Source organism: Chlamydotis macqueenii, chromosome 2, assembly GCF_036417535.1.
Source record: "Chlamydotis macqueenii isolate bChlMac1 chromosome 2, bChlMac1.mat, whole genome shotgun sequence".
Taxonomy (NCBI): domain Eukaryota; kingdom Metazoa; phylum Chordata; class Aves; order Otidiformes; family Otididae; genus Chlamydotis; species Chlamydotis macqueenii.
Window position 1 is genome coordinate 125572071 of NC_141557.1, and position 14771 is coordinate 125586841.

General features: G+C 36.2%; 1 protein-coding gene across 4 annotated transcripts in view; it reads left to right on the top strand.

The window, feature by feature from the left end:
* YTHDF3 (YTH N6-methyladenosine RNA binding protein F3) overlaps positions 1-14771 on the top strand; it is a 47225-nt gene that overhangs the window by 3588 nt on the left and 28866 nt on the right. For 3 of the 4 annotated variants that reach the window (XR_015257704.1, XM_086740870.1, XM_086740871.1), the window contains exons 3-4: positions 4190-4275; positions 5634-7226. Coding sequence is in view for 3 of the 4 variants with exons in the window: in XM_086740870.1 (XP_086596996.1) it covers positions 4190-4275; positions 5634-7226 (1679 nt within the window). In the remaining variant the exon portion in view is untranslated. The remainder of the gene's footprint in view (positions 1-4189; positions 4276-5633; positions 7227-14771) is intronic. The other variant, XM_086740872.1, reaches the window with a different exon arrangement.

Consider the following 14771-nt stretch of genomic DNA (forward strand, 5'->3'; position numbering starts at 1 on the left):
TTTTCCCCCCAAGCTGGAGCTTTTAACTATTTCTTTGTGTCTTTGAAATAGTTTGTGTTTATACCTTCCATGTTGCCCTTAAACAAGAAGAAAAGTCAGATTCATTTTAGGAAGCTGTTTGTGGCCTCAGGTTCTTTGAATTACCGTATCTCAGTTTTAGTGAGGTTATTGAGATTTGTCTGTTAGAGAATCAGAGAAGTAGTTTTTGAACTGTAATCCATATATGTGAACTGGAGTGGAAGTATTAAGCGTTTCTACTTGGGTCTTATGTTGCAGCTTGTTTAATAGTGAAAATGCAGGAGTCAGCTTTAATTTAACTTATTTATGTTAGCATATTTTTGTGTGCTATAATTTGTAAATGCTGCAGAATGTTGGAATCAAAACACATCTCTTAGTTTGCTATGTAAGGAAGAGATTTTTGCATTTCTGAACTGGGATTTTTATGGAGCGTGTACTTTTAAATAATGGATATTTAATATTTATTATTATTAATATGTATTCTCTTAGAATATGACCTAAATGAAAACTATAGTTTTCTGTTAATTTATTTGGTATAGCATCTATTTAATTAAACTTAAGTTATGATTTAGCATGAGATTAAAGGGCTAGGAGATTGAAGATGATAGCACAGTATGGCATGAGGCTTTGGGTTAGATACTTTTTCAAGAGGATAAATTAAGTCAGTTATCAGCAATCCTCACTGACCACATGTTACCAGTCAATAATCTTTTTCAGATGTCATGATAGGTCCCAGCTTAAAGGAGCTTCAAGGGAAGATGTAATACTGAGTTAACAGACTAATATGAAGTTGATTCTGTCCGTAATAGTAATAACATTAAAGACGATGGTAAAAAGGTTACTGTCCACGTCTGGTAGAGCATATGAGAGAATGTGAGTGAGCAAGTATAAGGAATGAATATATGGAAACAGTATTTCATGTTGAAGTGAAAAATGTTAGACCTGCCAATTATATTGGGAGGTAGCTGATTTGTATTGCCTAGTAAAATGTTTTTGATGCTTTATTCCAGTTGATTATAAATTGATGTACCGTGCTTTTTCCCATGACCAGAATTTGTTGGAATGCAGTGCTAAGTGTGTAGAACAGTACTATCCATCTGTTGTGTTGGATATTAATCTTGGTATTTCAGAGACTGGAATGGGTAAATTATCCTGTCTTAAAAGTTGTGTTGTTTTGTTTTGTTTTTTTTAAATTCTAGTTATCAGATACTTTACAATTGACATAAAACATCAGAACTGACATCAGTCAAATGATGTCTTACAAGGGGGGTAGTGGAGATGAGAAACTGGCATTCCTGAAGCTCCCTTTTTTTTTTTTTTTTTTTTTTTCTCCCCCTACCTTTTTTTCTATTATGCAAGCGTATCACACCTTTGATAGGAAAATGATAAGTTGTGTTTACATATATATGTATACAATTTTTGGTTTTGTAGAAGGTTTAAATGTAAGCATTAGGTTTAAAACAAGAATGAAATGTTATATATTTCTTTCAGTATTTATTCTCCATATTAATCAAGATGTAACAGCTTCTTCTAATGAAACATTTATTCTTATGCCTTTGGCCATCATTTGTGCATTTTGTAAGTGGTTATTCAAAGGATAATAGCAGTTAAAAGAATAGAAGCTTTAAGTTCCTTTTGTTTGATGAGTTGTTTCTTCCCAATGTCTAATTACATTGTATGTTTTCACAGTGTTTGTGGAAGTATACAGTATTTTCACTATATTGGATTGATACAGATATTTTTAGTAACTGTAGATCAGTTTCAATTAGTATTCTTCATCATTGCCCTGTTTAGTTGGAACACTTAATGTGAGATTTTGGGAATGAGGCATTTGTCTTAATCTGTTTGCTCTTGTTAAATGTGTGTGTGGGCTACATTATTCATTATTAACACATTATGTAAAGTTAGAATGAAAAACCAAAGAAACATTCTTCTAGTAATGCTATTTCACTAGGAAATGTATATATTTGCTAGGAAGGATGTCAATGTAGAACTTTTTTGTGTTGCTGACTTAAGATCTCAATACAGAATGAGTAAGAAAGAAAATATATTTGCAAGAATATTCTGTGTTACTTGTAATGCCAGACCAAAAATAATTCTGTCTTAAGTGACCTTTAGATACCTCTGAAACAATAAACACAGCAGATGAACGTTTTATGAAGATTAGCTGTCAGTATGAGGAGATTAATTTTGATAGGATTCTAGTCTTGACATGCAGCTGTTTATTCCTTTATTTGTGGTTGTGTGCTTTTAAGAAACTGGCATGCTGCTGTCTGTTTTCCATCATAACAGAATTGTGTGTTTGAGAATTATGCTCTCCATACTATTTGGTTAAGTCTAAGCAATGGATGTGACATGGACAAAAGATTTTGAGGCTCATCCCCTGTGTGACTGGGCCAAATATGAAGTGGAGTATAGTGTTCCAGCTCATTAATATGTTACTATTGTGTGTAAATTCAGGATGATTAATGACCTTAACTGAAACTCTTTATGTATGGGGAAAAAAATCCCCAATACCTAATGTTAATTTAAATTTGGTATTTAATTAGGATTATTGTTCTGTCAAGTTTTAAAACCTAGTTGTGCTCATCATTGCTGGTCATATTTGGCTGTAGCTAGTATACAAATGCACTGTGCCAGTTTGTAATAATCGAGGTGTCAAGTGTTCTGACTTCTAAAACTTAAAGAAGATATTCAAAACACAAGTTGCTTTCTTCCTTCCCAGATATTTGCTTTGAAAAAAAAAATCTTCTGTTGTTCTGTGTTAAATTCTGAATTTTTAGCTCTTTTTATTGGTGTCTGAAGTTAATAAATTTTTCCAGAATTTTGGTTATTCCTTGTGATTATATCTATTCCTTTGTCCTTTTTTCCCAGCTACTTTAATTCCCTGAAGGCAGTTTGTTTTAGAGGTGTTAAAGTCAAATGTGATAAAAATTGAAGTGACTTGGTCCAGGCACCACTTGGTTTGCGGTATGAACTTTGGGTGGCAGACCACCACCCTCACTGAAACAGAAAAAAAACCCACTCTTAAAAACTAACCCAACAAACTAAGCTGAAAGTTTGGTTACATTGTTGTATATATATTTTTAGAAGCTTTTGCTGAAAGGGGGAAACCAGAGTCAACTCCTAACTCAGTGTCTCCAGCTGTCAAAATCTGCTGTTTTGTTGTAACTTCTGCTGTCATGGTTTTTTAGGGTGCCTTGCTGATCACTCTAAAACTTGTTGGTTTTTTGTTTGTTTTTTTTTTCTTTTTTTAACTGAACCTGTTTGATAAATAACAAAAAAAAATTGCATGCAGAAAAGCAGGAATTATTTTTTTTAGAGGAGATCTTCAAGTTGTATAATTGCAACTTGCTTATTTAAGTCCATGTTCTGCTTTGCACTATGGGAAACAGTGGAACTTAATAGAAATTTGTGCAATTTTACTTTAAATAGTAGCCTGGGGGGGGGTTGAGAGACACTTCAAGTATTTTGGGCAGCTGGAAAATCCCAGGTAGGTGTAGTGCCTTCAATAAAATTATAGGAGGCCAAGAAGAGCAGGTAGGAAGAGATTCCAGCACATAGTGGCATATGTGTTGGGAAAGGATTGTAATCACCCTTGGGGACTTCAGTTCTTGTTTCTGTCTTGCTTTGTACCTTCTGAGTTTCAGAGATGCCACTTATGCGGTATGGTAAAATATTTATGTAGGAAGTACAGAATGAAATAGCTGAATATTGGTGCCCTTCATGGTTGTCTTGGTGGGTAACTGACTTTCCTCCTAGCAGGAGAAAGCTGTATGTTGCAACTTTGCCTGAACCTATTGCATATTTCTGATCTGGTTGGTCTGCACATTTGCACTCGGTCTGGTACTTCTGGAAACGCTGGATATACTGCCTGTGCAAATAAGATGTACCTATAGTTTTTCCTCTGTGAAGCTCAGGAATAAATAGTCAGAAATAGTCTGCTCTGGTTGCTATCTTCGCAGACTTCTCCTGAGAACTACTCAGGATCATCAACAGAATGAGCTATTTTCTTTAAATTTAACAGAGTGGTGCTTAACAATAGTATGTTCAGTCTCAAAAAAGCACGAGTAGAAGTGTTTCAATGTACAGGCAATTAAGAAGTGTTATTTAGATTACAAGTGCATTTTAGATCTTCTAGAGAGTATACCTAATACAGGTTTACTTTTAGTTTCAGTACAAAACGGTTCGATTCATCAAAAGGATGCAGTGAATGATGATGATTTTGAGCCATATCTAAGTAGTCAGACAAATCAGGTAAGTGAACATTGTTTACTATCTTGAAGTTATTTTTTGAGTTCAATTGACTTCCAGACTTAATTAATTTTTGGATGATATTTCTTAGCATTACTGCTGAATATTTTATCTTGTCTCATCATACGATATCTTAAACAGGTAAAGTCTTAATAATTCCGGAAAAGATTCAATTTAAAAGTATGCTGTCATGTCTCCTGCTCTTCTACCTGTGCTCTAGCTTCAGAAAGGTGCAGTTACAAGAAGCTTGAGGGAAAAATCAAACACAAAACCAAAACACAAACGCTAAAACAAAATCCCACACCTTAAATTTACAATGAACTCGTCCTGTGTTGGATGCAGTTCAAAACAAGAATTTCAACGACTGAGAAAATATTAACTGCTTCGACATGATTTTCTTTGAAGTTGGTAGAAGTAGCTCACAGATGATGGCATGATAGATTGAAGCTTAATTTTACTGCAGCTTGATATAACTCTTCTGCCAGGACGTTAATGACTTATTTTCAGAGCTGTGAATTGTCTCTGTAGTCAGAAGTTAATATTCATTAAATTAAGTTTGTAAGTTGTAGTGTTCTTGAGAGAGGGAGAAAGTGCAAATTATTAAAAGGCTTTGAGAATTTTTCTTGCCTTCCTATTTTTTTTCAAATAATACGAGAATAAGGAGGCATCAGCTCGAGGATGATAATGTGCAGTTTTTTTCCCCAGAACAACATCAGAAGTTATACAGGAGTAGTCTTTCAAATGTTTTTGAGCTTTATTTTCTCAAGAAGTAAATGCTCTGATTTCCCAGGGGACTTGGGAGTGGGATTTGAATTTCACTAGCAAACTTTGTTCTACTAGACCACAGATTGTACTTAGTGCCCGTTCTCATTAGTGTGGAAATGTTATGGTTTGATTGTTGTTCCTCCTGAAACAAACAGGCATCCTTTTCACTATAATACTCTGGCAGGTGTCTCCAGTTCGAAGTGAGAAATCTGACAACAAACTAGGAATACCAAAACTTTAAAGCATAGCTGCAGCTATTTTTCTGTATTTATGAAACTACAGTTGTTATGACTTGTTTTTTAAGGCAACTTGTTATTTCCTTGATACTGCTGACAGGGAGGCATTTTAAGCCTAGCTCAGTAATGGAAAATAAAGTTAATATATTACAAAAAGTGGGACTCTTTAGTACATTGAAAAGGTCTCTTGAGGAAGAAATGGCCACCTTGTTCATCTTTGATGTTGGGAGGCATGATGGTAGTTGCAAATGCATTCATATAATCCTTAAAAATGTTTTGGACTGTACTACAGGTTTGGGTTTTTTTTTTCCCCTGAGCATAATTGTCTATATTGCTGATTTTTGTTTTATTTTCTTGCAGAGTAACAGCTATCCACCAATGTCAGACCCATATATGCCTAGTTACTATGCTCCATCCATTGGATTTCCATACTCTTTAGGCGAAGCAGCATGGTCAACTGCAGGTGACCCTCCAATGCCATACTTGACAACTTATGGACAGATGAGTAATGGTGAACACCATTACATACCCGATGGTGTATTTAGTCAACCTGGGGCATTAGGAAATACCCCTCCATTTCTCGGGCAGCATGGATTTAATTTTTTTCCTGGGAATGCAGACTTCTCTACATGGGGGACAAGTGGATCTCAGGGACAATCAACGCAAAGCTCTGCTTACAGCAGCAGCTATGGCTATCCACCTAGTTCTCTTGGGAGAGCCATAGCAGATGGACAGGCTGGATTTGGCAGTGATACTCTGAGCAAGGTGCCTGGGATTAGCAGCATTGAGCAAGGCATGACTGGACTGAAAATTGGTGGAGATATGACGGCTGCTGTAACAAAAACTGTAGGTTCAGCTCTGAGCAGTACAGGTATGACAAGCATTGCAGCAAACAGCGTGCCCCCAGTTAGCAGTTCAGCACCTAAACCAACCTCATGGGCTGCCATCGCAAGGAAGCCTGCTAAACCTCAACCGAAACTCAAGCCTAAAGGTAATGTGGGCATTGGGGGCCCTGCTGTACCACCACCACCTATAAAACACAACATGAATATTGGAACTTGGGATGACAAAGGGTCAGTGGTAAAAGCACCCCCAGCCCAACCAGTACTGCCTCCTCAGACTATAATCCAGCAGCCTCAGCCATTAATTCAACCACCACCACTGGTGCAAAGCCAACTGCCTCAACAGCAGCCTCAGCCACAGCAACCACAACAGCAACAAGGACCTCAGCAGCAGGCCCAGCCTCACCAGTTGCAGCAGCAACAGCTGCAAAACCGCTGGGTAGCTCCTCGTAACAGGGGTGTGGGCTTTAGCCAGAACAATGGAGCTGGTAGTGAGAACTTTGGTTTAGGTGTTGTATCCGTCAGCTCCTCACCTTCTGGTGTGGAAGTGCACCCAGTGCTGGAGAAACTAAAGGCCATAAACAACTACAATCCCAAAGACTTCGATTGGAATCTGAAGAATGGACGTGTGTTTATAATCAAAAGTTATTCAGAGGACGATATTCATCGTTCCATTAAGTACTCTATCTGGTGTAGTACTGAACATGGTAATAAGCGCTTGGATGCTGCTTACCGTTCCCTGAATGGAAAAGGCCCGCTGTATTTGCTCTTCAGTGTGAATGGCAGTGGACACTTCTGTGGAGTGGCTGAGATGAAGTCTGTTGTGGACTACAATGCATATGCTGGTGTCTGGTCTCAGGATAAGTGGAAGGGGAAGTTTGATGTCAAATGGATCTTTGTCAAAGACGTTCCCAATAACCAACTGCGGCATATTCGCTTGGAAAACAATGACAACAAACCAGTTACCAATTCGAGGGACACTCAAGAGGTACCCCTAGAAAAAGCCAAGCAAGTGCTTAAAATAATTGCTACTTTCAAGCATACCACCTCAATCTTTGATGACTTTGCACATTATGAGAAGCGTCAAGAGGAGGAGGAAGCCATGCGTAGGGTAAGAAATCAGTGTCATCGTAGTAGCTCTCCTATTTTTTCTGTTTGTGGAAACCTTGTTTTTCATACAGCTGGAATTTTTGTGTGTGAGTGTTGAATCTGAAAGTGGTACTTTTTACCCAAGGTGTCTGTACTTGGTATAACTGACTCTTAATGAAAAGATTTAAGTTCTTGTAACTTGTTTTGTTAACACAGGCATGTGTTTAACCACAGTACTAACATAGGCTTGCTTAAGTGGACTTCTGACATGTTTTACTCTTCAAAGTAAACAAAACCTAATTGAGTGTATTACACCTAACTGAAGTCTTCTAGTCTAGATTTTTACAGTTACTGGATGCCACAAAAAGGACCTGAAATTACAGGAGAAGCATACTTTTATTTAACAAAACATTTCAGTTCAAATTCTGCTTTAACAAAATGTTAACAGAATGATTACTGTGAAAAGCAATGAAATTACTGTGAAATTTATGTGGTTAATTTCTATGAAGAAAAGTATATCTGTGATAAATCTGTAGAGAAACCTTTAGTTTTGGAGGTATTTCACAAAACTGGACAGGGAAAAAGACATTTAATTTAAGCTGGTTTATAGTACTGGTCTACTTTGTCTTGTGTATACTGTCCATGCTAATAAGACTTGTGTTCACCATTAACCATAATGTTTACTCTTGCTGTATTTATTTTGTTTTCAGACTTGCTAGTAGCTCTAAATGTATCACTTGTTTCATGGTTAGAAACATTTCAGTAACTATTGTACCAGTTAGATGATGTGCAAGTATTCATAAATGGGAGTCTGCATCAGTGCAGTGTGGTGGTTTGGTTTGGTAGCTCTCCATTCATCCTGTTACACCACTTAATGAATAAAAAAAAAAAAAAGTCCAAGGTTTATGCTATTTAAAGGCCTTGTGGGATGTAAAGTCCTGAATTTTTTCCCTTCTTGAAGCTGCCACAATTCTGGCTGCATAAGAATTTCACTTGCTTTGCAAACCCCTCACTTTTCTTAGGTTTCTAGTACTGCAGTGCTTCCACCTCTGTTGTACATTTGTAAGCCTGCAACACACGTATTGCATTTCCTATAGACCAGTGTCATGCATACTCAAAACCAATTTCGTAGTGTTATTGCGCAGCTCTGTAATAAATTGTCACATTTAAAGTTTTTTGTGTTGTTTGGAGGCAAGATGGATATCCCGGTTGGGTATGTAGTGCCTTTTGAATTTTTTTACCTAAAAAGAAGAACAAAAATGCCCTAAATCAGTATTGTTACTTCCATGCTATTTTGGGATAGGAGGATGGGCTGCTTTCTTAACTAGTACTCACAATGTAAGGTGGACACTTTGACTTTTTTGAGCTTTAGTACAACTTCATTGTGATTTTGGTAATGTTTCAGAAGGACTAAGATAATATTTCTCTGTAGCCTTCATGTTTCAGTATTTTCTTAATTTTTCGTGTTTTAACATACTTCACAAATAACTGGTTTGTTTCAAAAGTATCTGCTTTTGTTAAAAAAACTGAGCAAAGGAGTCCTAATTCAGACATGCCCTAGCAACTCAAGAAGAGAATGTGTTTTATTTGTGGTTTTCTTCCTTCTGTAGTAGATGAAAGCCACAAAATGTAGTGGAGGAGGGGGAGATCATAGATTATTGGTAGTGCTTCTATGTATGCTAAACATAAAATTCAAAGTACTAAACTCAGCATTTAGTAGGTCTCTAACTAGGTAACTGTGATTATGCATATTTGTGTAATGAAGTAGCATTGCTGTTTCCTTTAATATCTTCAGGGAAACATAAAATAACTATATGACTCCAGTATTGAATTCTGCATTTCTCTGTTAACAGTTACCTTTCCCAATACTATTGAGAGAAAATACAGTTGTCAATGTCTACTGTGCAAGTATCTTGATTCTCCTATGGCATCATACAAATTGGTTTTGTGACAAATTCTGAAAAATTATTTTAAAGCTGCATATATAGTTGTGAGGTTTTCTCTTTGTAGATGGATTCAAGATATACCTTAAGCAAATACATATGTACTTAAAGTATAGCAAGCCCAAATTAAACTAATGACAGCTACTGAGGGATCATCTTTATCATTCTCTTATGACTGAGTGTTGATTTTAAACATCTATTTTTCTTTTTTTATCACACACTATACAAACAATGTGTCTTTAAATTGTAAATACACAATTGTTAACTCTTTTAGGGTTCAAGAATAGTTTGGAAATGCAACCATTAGTATTGTAAGCTCTGGTTTGTGGTTAATTGAGTAATCCTCTATTACCTAGTGCCAGCTAGGCTTTTATGGAGCTGTATTTAAATTAGTACACTTTCTACTGTTAGTAGAGCTGTGTAAATTTAAGTTCATGCCCGTTTTCTGTGGCAGCTGTGGCAATCACTGTTTCCAGTGTTTCTGTCATGAAAAATGTGCTTATTGCTGTTAATAAAATATTAAATGTATCAAGCAGTAGTAGTCATTTACATGTTCCTTAAAATTCAGTTAATGTTTTGTTGTTGCATAGGTGGTAACAAACTTTCATACAGCCAGTGATCTAAACATAGTAAATAGCATATGATTTATGGATTTAATTTACTTTATAACTGTTCATCATTCCAGCTAACTTATTTTAAAATAATTGCTTGTAAAAGTTTAATCTTAACAATGCAGTGGGATCAATAATTAATTTGCAATAAGACCTAGCAATATGTTTTATTAAAATATGGCAGTATACTTATAAAAGTGGAATGAATGGTCTGTGATTAACATGGAACTTCAGTAACTTTGCCATTTGATAAGGGTTACTTGCAGATGTCTATGAATAGTCTATTTTAAGTGTAAATATTAGAACTCTAGTGTCTGCCACTGTCTGATATGACTCTGGTGTGGGTAAGATATCTACAACTGGGACTGGAAACAAATTTGTGCAGTAATCGTTCACACTTTTCTTAGGGCTTAGGTTCCAGTGTCCTGTTTTAAATGTACAAATGCTATGATCTTTCACTGAAGAAATCAATGATATTTTTCAAGAATTCTGTCAGTAGTATATTGAAATAATCTGAAATTGCATTAGTCCTTAGTTGAACTACTGCTTTTTGGTGTAAATGTGCATGTTTGTATGCAGATTATTTAAAAAGATGCTTGCTTGTCTTTCAATAGAAAGCAGTAGCAATAAGGTCTAAAAAAATTGGAACAGAAGTCTTAAAAGAGAGCAGGTAATTACATTAGGGAAATAAAAGGTGTTGAAAAAAAAATTGTATTAGTACTTATGCGCCTCATCTTCAGTAAATGTATGGCTCAAAATGAAATGTGGTTCTGATTGAAAACGCATTTGTTGGAAGATTACAACTTCATCACCCTCAGATGGTGGCTTGTTAACCTGCAGTCACCTGTTGTCCTTGAACTTATTTTGATGCTTTTTAGTGCAGAATTCTACTTTTGTAACATAACGGAAAAAAAAAATATGGTTCCACATAACTGTTGAATGCTTTAGATGGTTTTCTTAGTGAGATAGTTGAGAAAAATAGTTAGTTTTTATTCATGGGAGAAGATAGAGGAATTCAGTATATATTTGTGTTTATCTAATTTGCATTTGGAGTTTTTACTTTTCAGAAAGCCTTTAAATGGCAAGTAAATAAACATTTAAAATGTTAGCTTTCTCCTGTTGTACTGCGTATTTTGTAATAGGAATGATGATATAGCTAAAACTTTCTGACTCTCAAAACAAGTAATTTCTTCCCTCCTGCCCCTTGTTCTGATACTAATGTAACTTCTATTTCTCTGATAATTTGGTCACAATCATGCTGCAGTATTAAGCAGTGTAACTCCTTTCCACTCCAGGACATTAGTGACTTTCTGCTTGATTAGATATTTCTTAAAAATATCTTGGAGGAAGGAGGGAAGTGAGAAAACATGTATTAAGAGTGCGATGTAGACACTTCTTCCTCCCCTTAGCCCAGCCATCAACTACTAGGTTATAATATCAAAGTCAAATATAGATACATCCACAGTCCTTGTTCAAGTCAATGGAAACAGATAGTTCACCAACATTTTTGCTGTAGTTTAATGGTAGTTGTACCAGACAACTTTTTAAAGTTAATTTACTTAGTTTTGAAAAAGGTTCAAAACCGTGAATAAAACAGGTTATGTAATATCTTCTGAGAAACTTGTGCATTTCCTGTGTGCTTTTGATAATGTTTCAAGGGCCATTATTTTGCAATTTCCTTGAACTTGATGTTTATCTACAGTCTCATCTTTATAAATGAACGTGATGTTGCAAATCTTATGTCTGTTTTAAGAAAAAAACAATAGGGTCAGAAAGTAGAAACAGAAGATACATTTTTGCTCCCCTGATGATCATGAGATGAATATGTACCCCTGGTCTTGGGAGAAGAGGATTATTTGGAGCTACAATAACTTTGGACATACTGATCCAGAATTTTCATCTTATGATGGTGTGCTGATTTACAATGTCTTCATTTGCTTTTGCATCATTAGTCTTTTGGAAACACTTAAAAATGACTAGCAAGTTCTCTTGTTGTAGACATACGGGTTTCAAATGTGCCTGTTTTTTGTGTATTTGGTAGAGTAAATTTTTTCTGTTCACAGATAGTGTTTAGAATTTATTACAGGATGGGGATAGTGTGGAGAGGTCTGGATGTTAAAATATGGTATCTATTATAGAGTGACTGTGTAAGAGTTTGAGCAGTGATGTGGCCTGCCTTTCTCTAGTCAGGGAAAAGATGCTGCAGCAGGGGAAGTGCGATATTGGACTGTTGAATGAAAGAGATGGAATGTCATTAAACTCGCAGGTCGTCTTAGTTTATAGCAACACTTCTATGGATCTTGTTGCATTTTTCTTTTTGATTTGAAATTCCTACCTGCAAAATCAAGCTTACAGAATCATTTTAACAGAGTGGATTTAAATTCTCTGACTCTGGGACTTGAAAGACCAATTTGTCCTGTAAAATAGGGACCCCTATTGGAAAAGCTAGGAATATCAACCAAATTATTTACGTTACTGCTCAAGGGACCAGTCATTTTTGGAATCTAATTCTTTGTTATTCTTAAATGTGAAGGTAGCTGCCTAAGACAAGACTTCAGACTTGAATTGAGCTGTATCTGTGACAGCTCCACCTTTTCTAAATACTGTGATTTTAAGTTGTGGTTTTTAAAGCCAAGGAGTAATTATAAATCTCCTCTTCCAGCGCAAAAGTAGAACCTTGAGTATACATTGAATAGCTCTTAAAATTCATGCGGCAGCCTTCTGCTTCCTGCTACATCTCCTCAGATTGCACTGCTGTATTAAGAACAAATTGACTAGTGCTTTTTCTGTAGTTTGCAGGAAAGAAATATGCCTGTATATTGCAAGGGAGATGCAACTTGTGTGACTCTCCACGCAGTACTTCAGCTTTGCTTCATTGATTCATGCTGCAGATGGGTTAGTTGTTAGAAACTTGAGTGAAGATTGTTGGTGGTGCTTTGCTGGAAAAAAATGGCACTTTAAAACCATGCAGGTCTTGCATATCTAGTAAAGCTGTTTCTGTAGATTCAGTTGAACTAGGATTGTTTTGTGTCACAGTTGATTTGCTTTAACCTTCAGATTCATCTAGTTGAAATGATATTGCAAGAATTCATATAAGATGATGAGGTCAACCTTTCTTGGTTGAGGGTTTGTGTTTTTTTTTTGTTGTTTTTTTTCCTCAATTTAGTGTGCTGTGGAATTTCAGATATGAGTTAAGTTCTTATAGCCTTCTTTTGTTACTATAAAAAAATAATATGGTCTGTTCATGTACCACTAACAATGTATGTGTCTTATTTAAATTTACTAAACTTTTTGTTGTAACTTGTTCACATTGTTACTGTTGCTAAGTATGTTTCAGAAATCAAAATAAGTAAAATGTAGTCAAAACTAATAGAATAAATAAACCATAAGTCTGGATCTCACAGCTTTAGACTTTCTTAATATTCATATACTTGAAAGCCTTATTTACTTTCTGGAGTTCAAATGATGTGTAGCAGTAGGATCTTAGATGAGTATTAATTCACAGGGGTTGCCAGGAGAAGGAACTGCTCTGGAGCTGTAAAACCTCCTTTAACTTCCTATGTTACTATGAATTTTAACTTGTGCCTTGTAGTTTTCATGTTGGGATAAGGAATAGAAGAAACTGAGTGTTTAGAGAGGGGATGACATCTCCACAGGAAAAATTTCTAGGTCCGTGTAAGGCTTCTAGAGATCCTTCCCATCTGATCCTTCCCTCCCATCTTCCCAGAATTCCCAAAGTGCTTCTCAGAAAAAATGTATTTAAATATTTTTATCTAGTTTTGAGGTAATCTCTGTCTTCAGGAGATTTCCCCGCTTTAGCTTGGAATTCAAAAGTGGGAAGTTAAAAAGGACCTTTATTTTACACAATTTAAAAGTTTCAGTAATGTAGTTTGTATAAACAGCCAATGAGATCGCTGTCATAAATGGAGTAAACTATTTCTAGGATTTTTCAGTTTTCTTGGTAATCTGTGTTTCACTGTGGTTCTCAAGCATGAAGGTCAATGTTTATGCTGTCATAGCTGTAATGGTACACCGGGGTGCAATAAACTGCAGATTATGGCTGATGGCCATTAGCAAATGAGATTTCCTGAACTTTACCGTGGCTTCTTCTCACCACCTCTACAGCTGTCTGTTCTGCCTCTGCCAGGTGTTTCTGCCCACGCAGCGGAGTTGGCAGAGGAGGTGTGTGCCTGCGCCTCACTTCACAGAATGCAGTCTGACATGTTAGCTTACATTGCAGATGAGCAGGGCTTTTAAGCTGAAGATGAAATCGCAGTTTGCAGTGAGGCAACTAAGATGTGCTACATGTTCCCTTCTGAAGCTGCTGTGAGAATGCTGCCTCTTGGGAGAGGAGCAAAGCAGACAGCTTCAGGCATGAACGTTTTAAACATTGCATGAAGATGCAAAAGTTTGGCAGAATTCTAGGGGGTTTTTTTGCAAGTATAGCTGATTTTGCTGGAGGTGAGTGTGTGGGGGAATTTGCCTGTGCAAGTCTGCAATCCTGAATGGCTTTCAAAAGGGACACCTTGAAATGTCTGCACTTGCAACTGCTATTAAAAAAAAAAAAAAGGCGAAAGTCCTTCTTTCAGGTCTGCCTTTCCTCATCTTGAGCTTCAGTTTGTGGGATCTTGGGAAAAAAAAAAAAAAAACAGCTGAGGACTGTAGTAGGTTGTTATTAGGCTACCATTTACACTTTTGCTACCTAAAATGAGGCTTCTTCATTTTCCTTCTTTTTGACAAAAATTCCAGAAGTCAAGTGTTGTGTGCATCTCAGTAGTTTCTTTCAAATCAGATCAGGAAGCATATTTGTTGCTTTGTGTTTTGAAATTTTGTTAGCATAGACTCCATTAAATCTGAGGATAGATTACGTTGCAGCTAGTTTTCAGCACAGGATCATTCGATTAGCACTCTGAATTCAGAGAACTGAAATTTGGAAATCTCAGCCCCACAGTTCAGACCAAGTTATTGTACTGTTAATTCCATATCTTTGTTTTTACTACATTGATACATGTT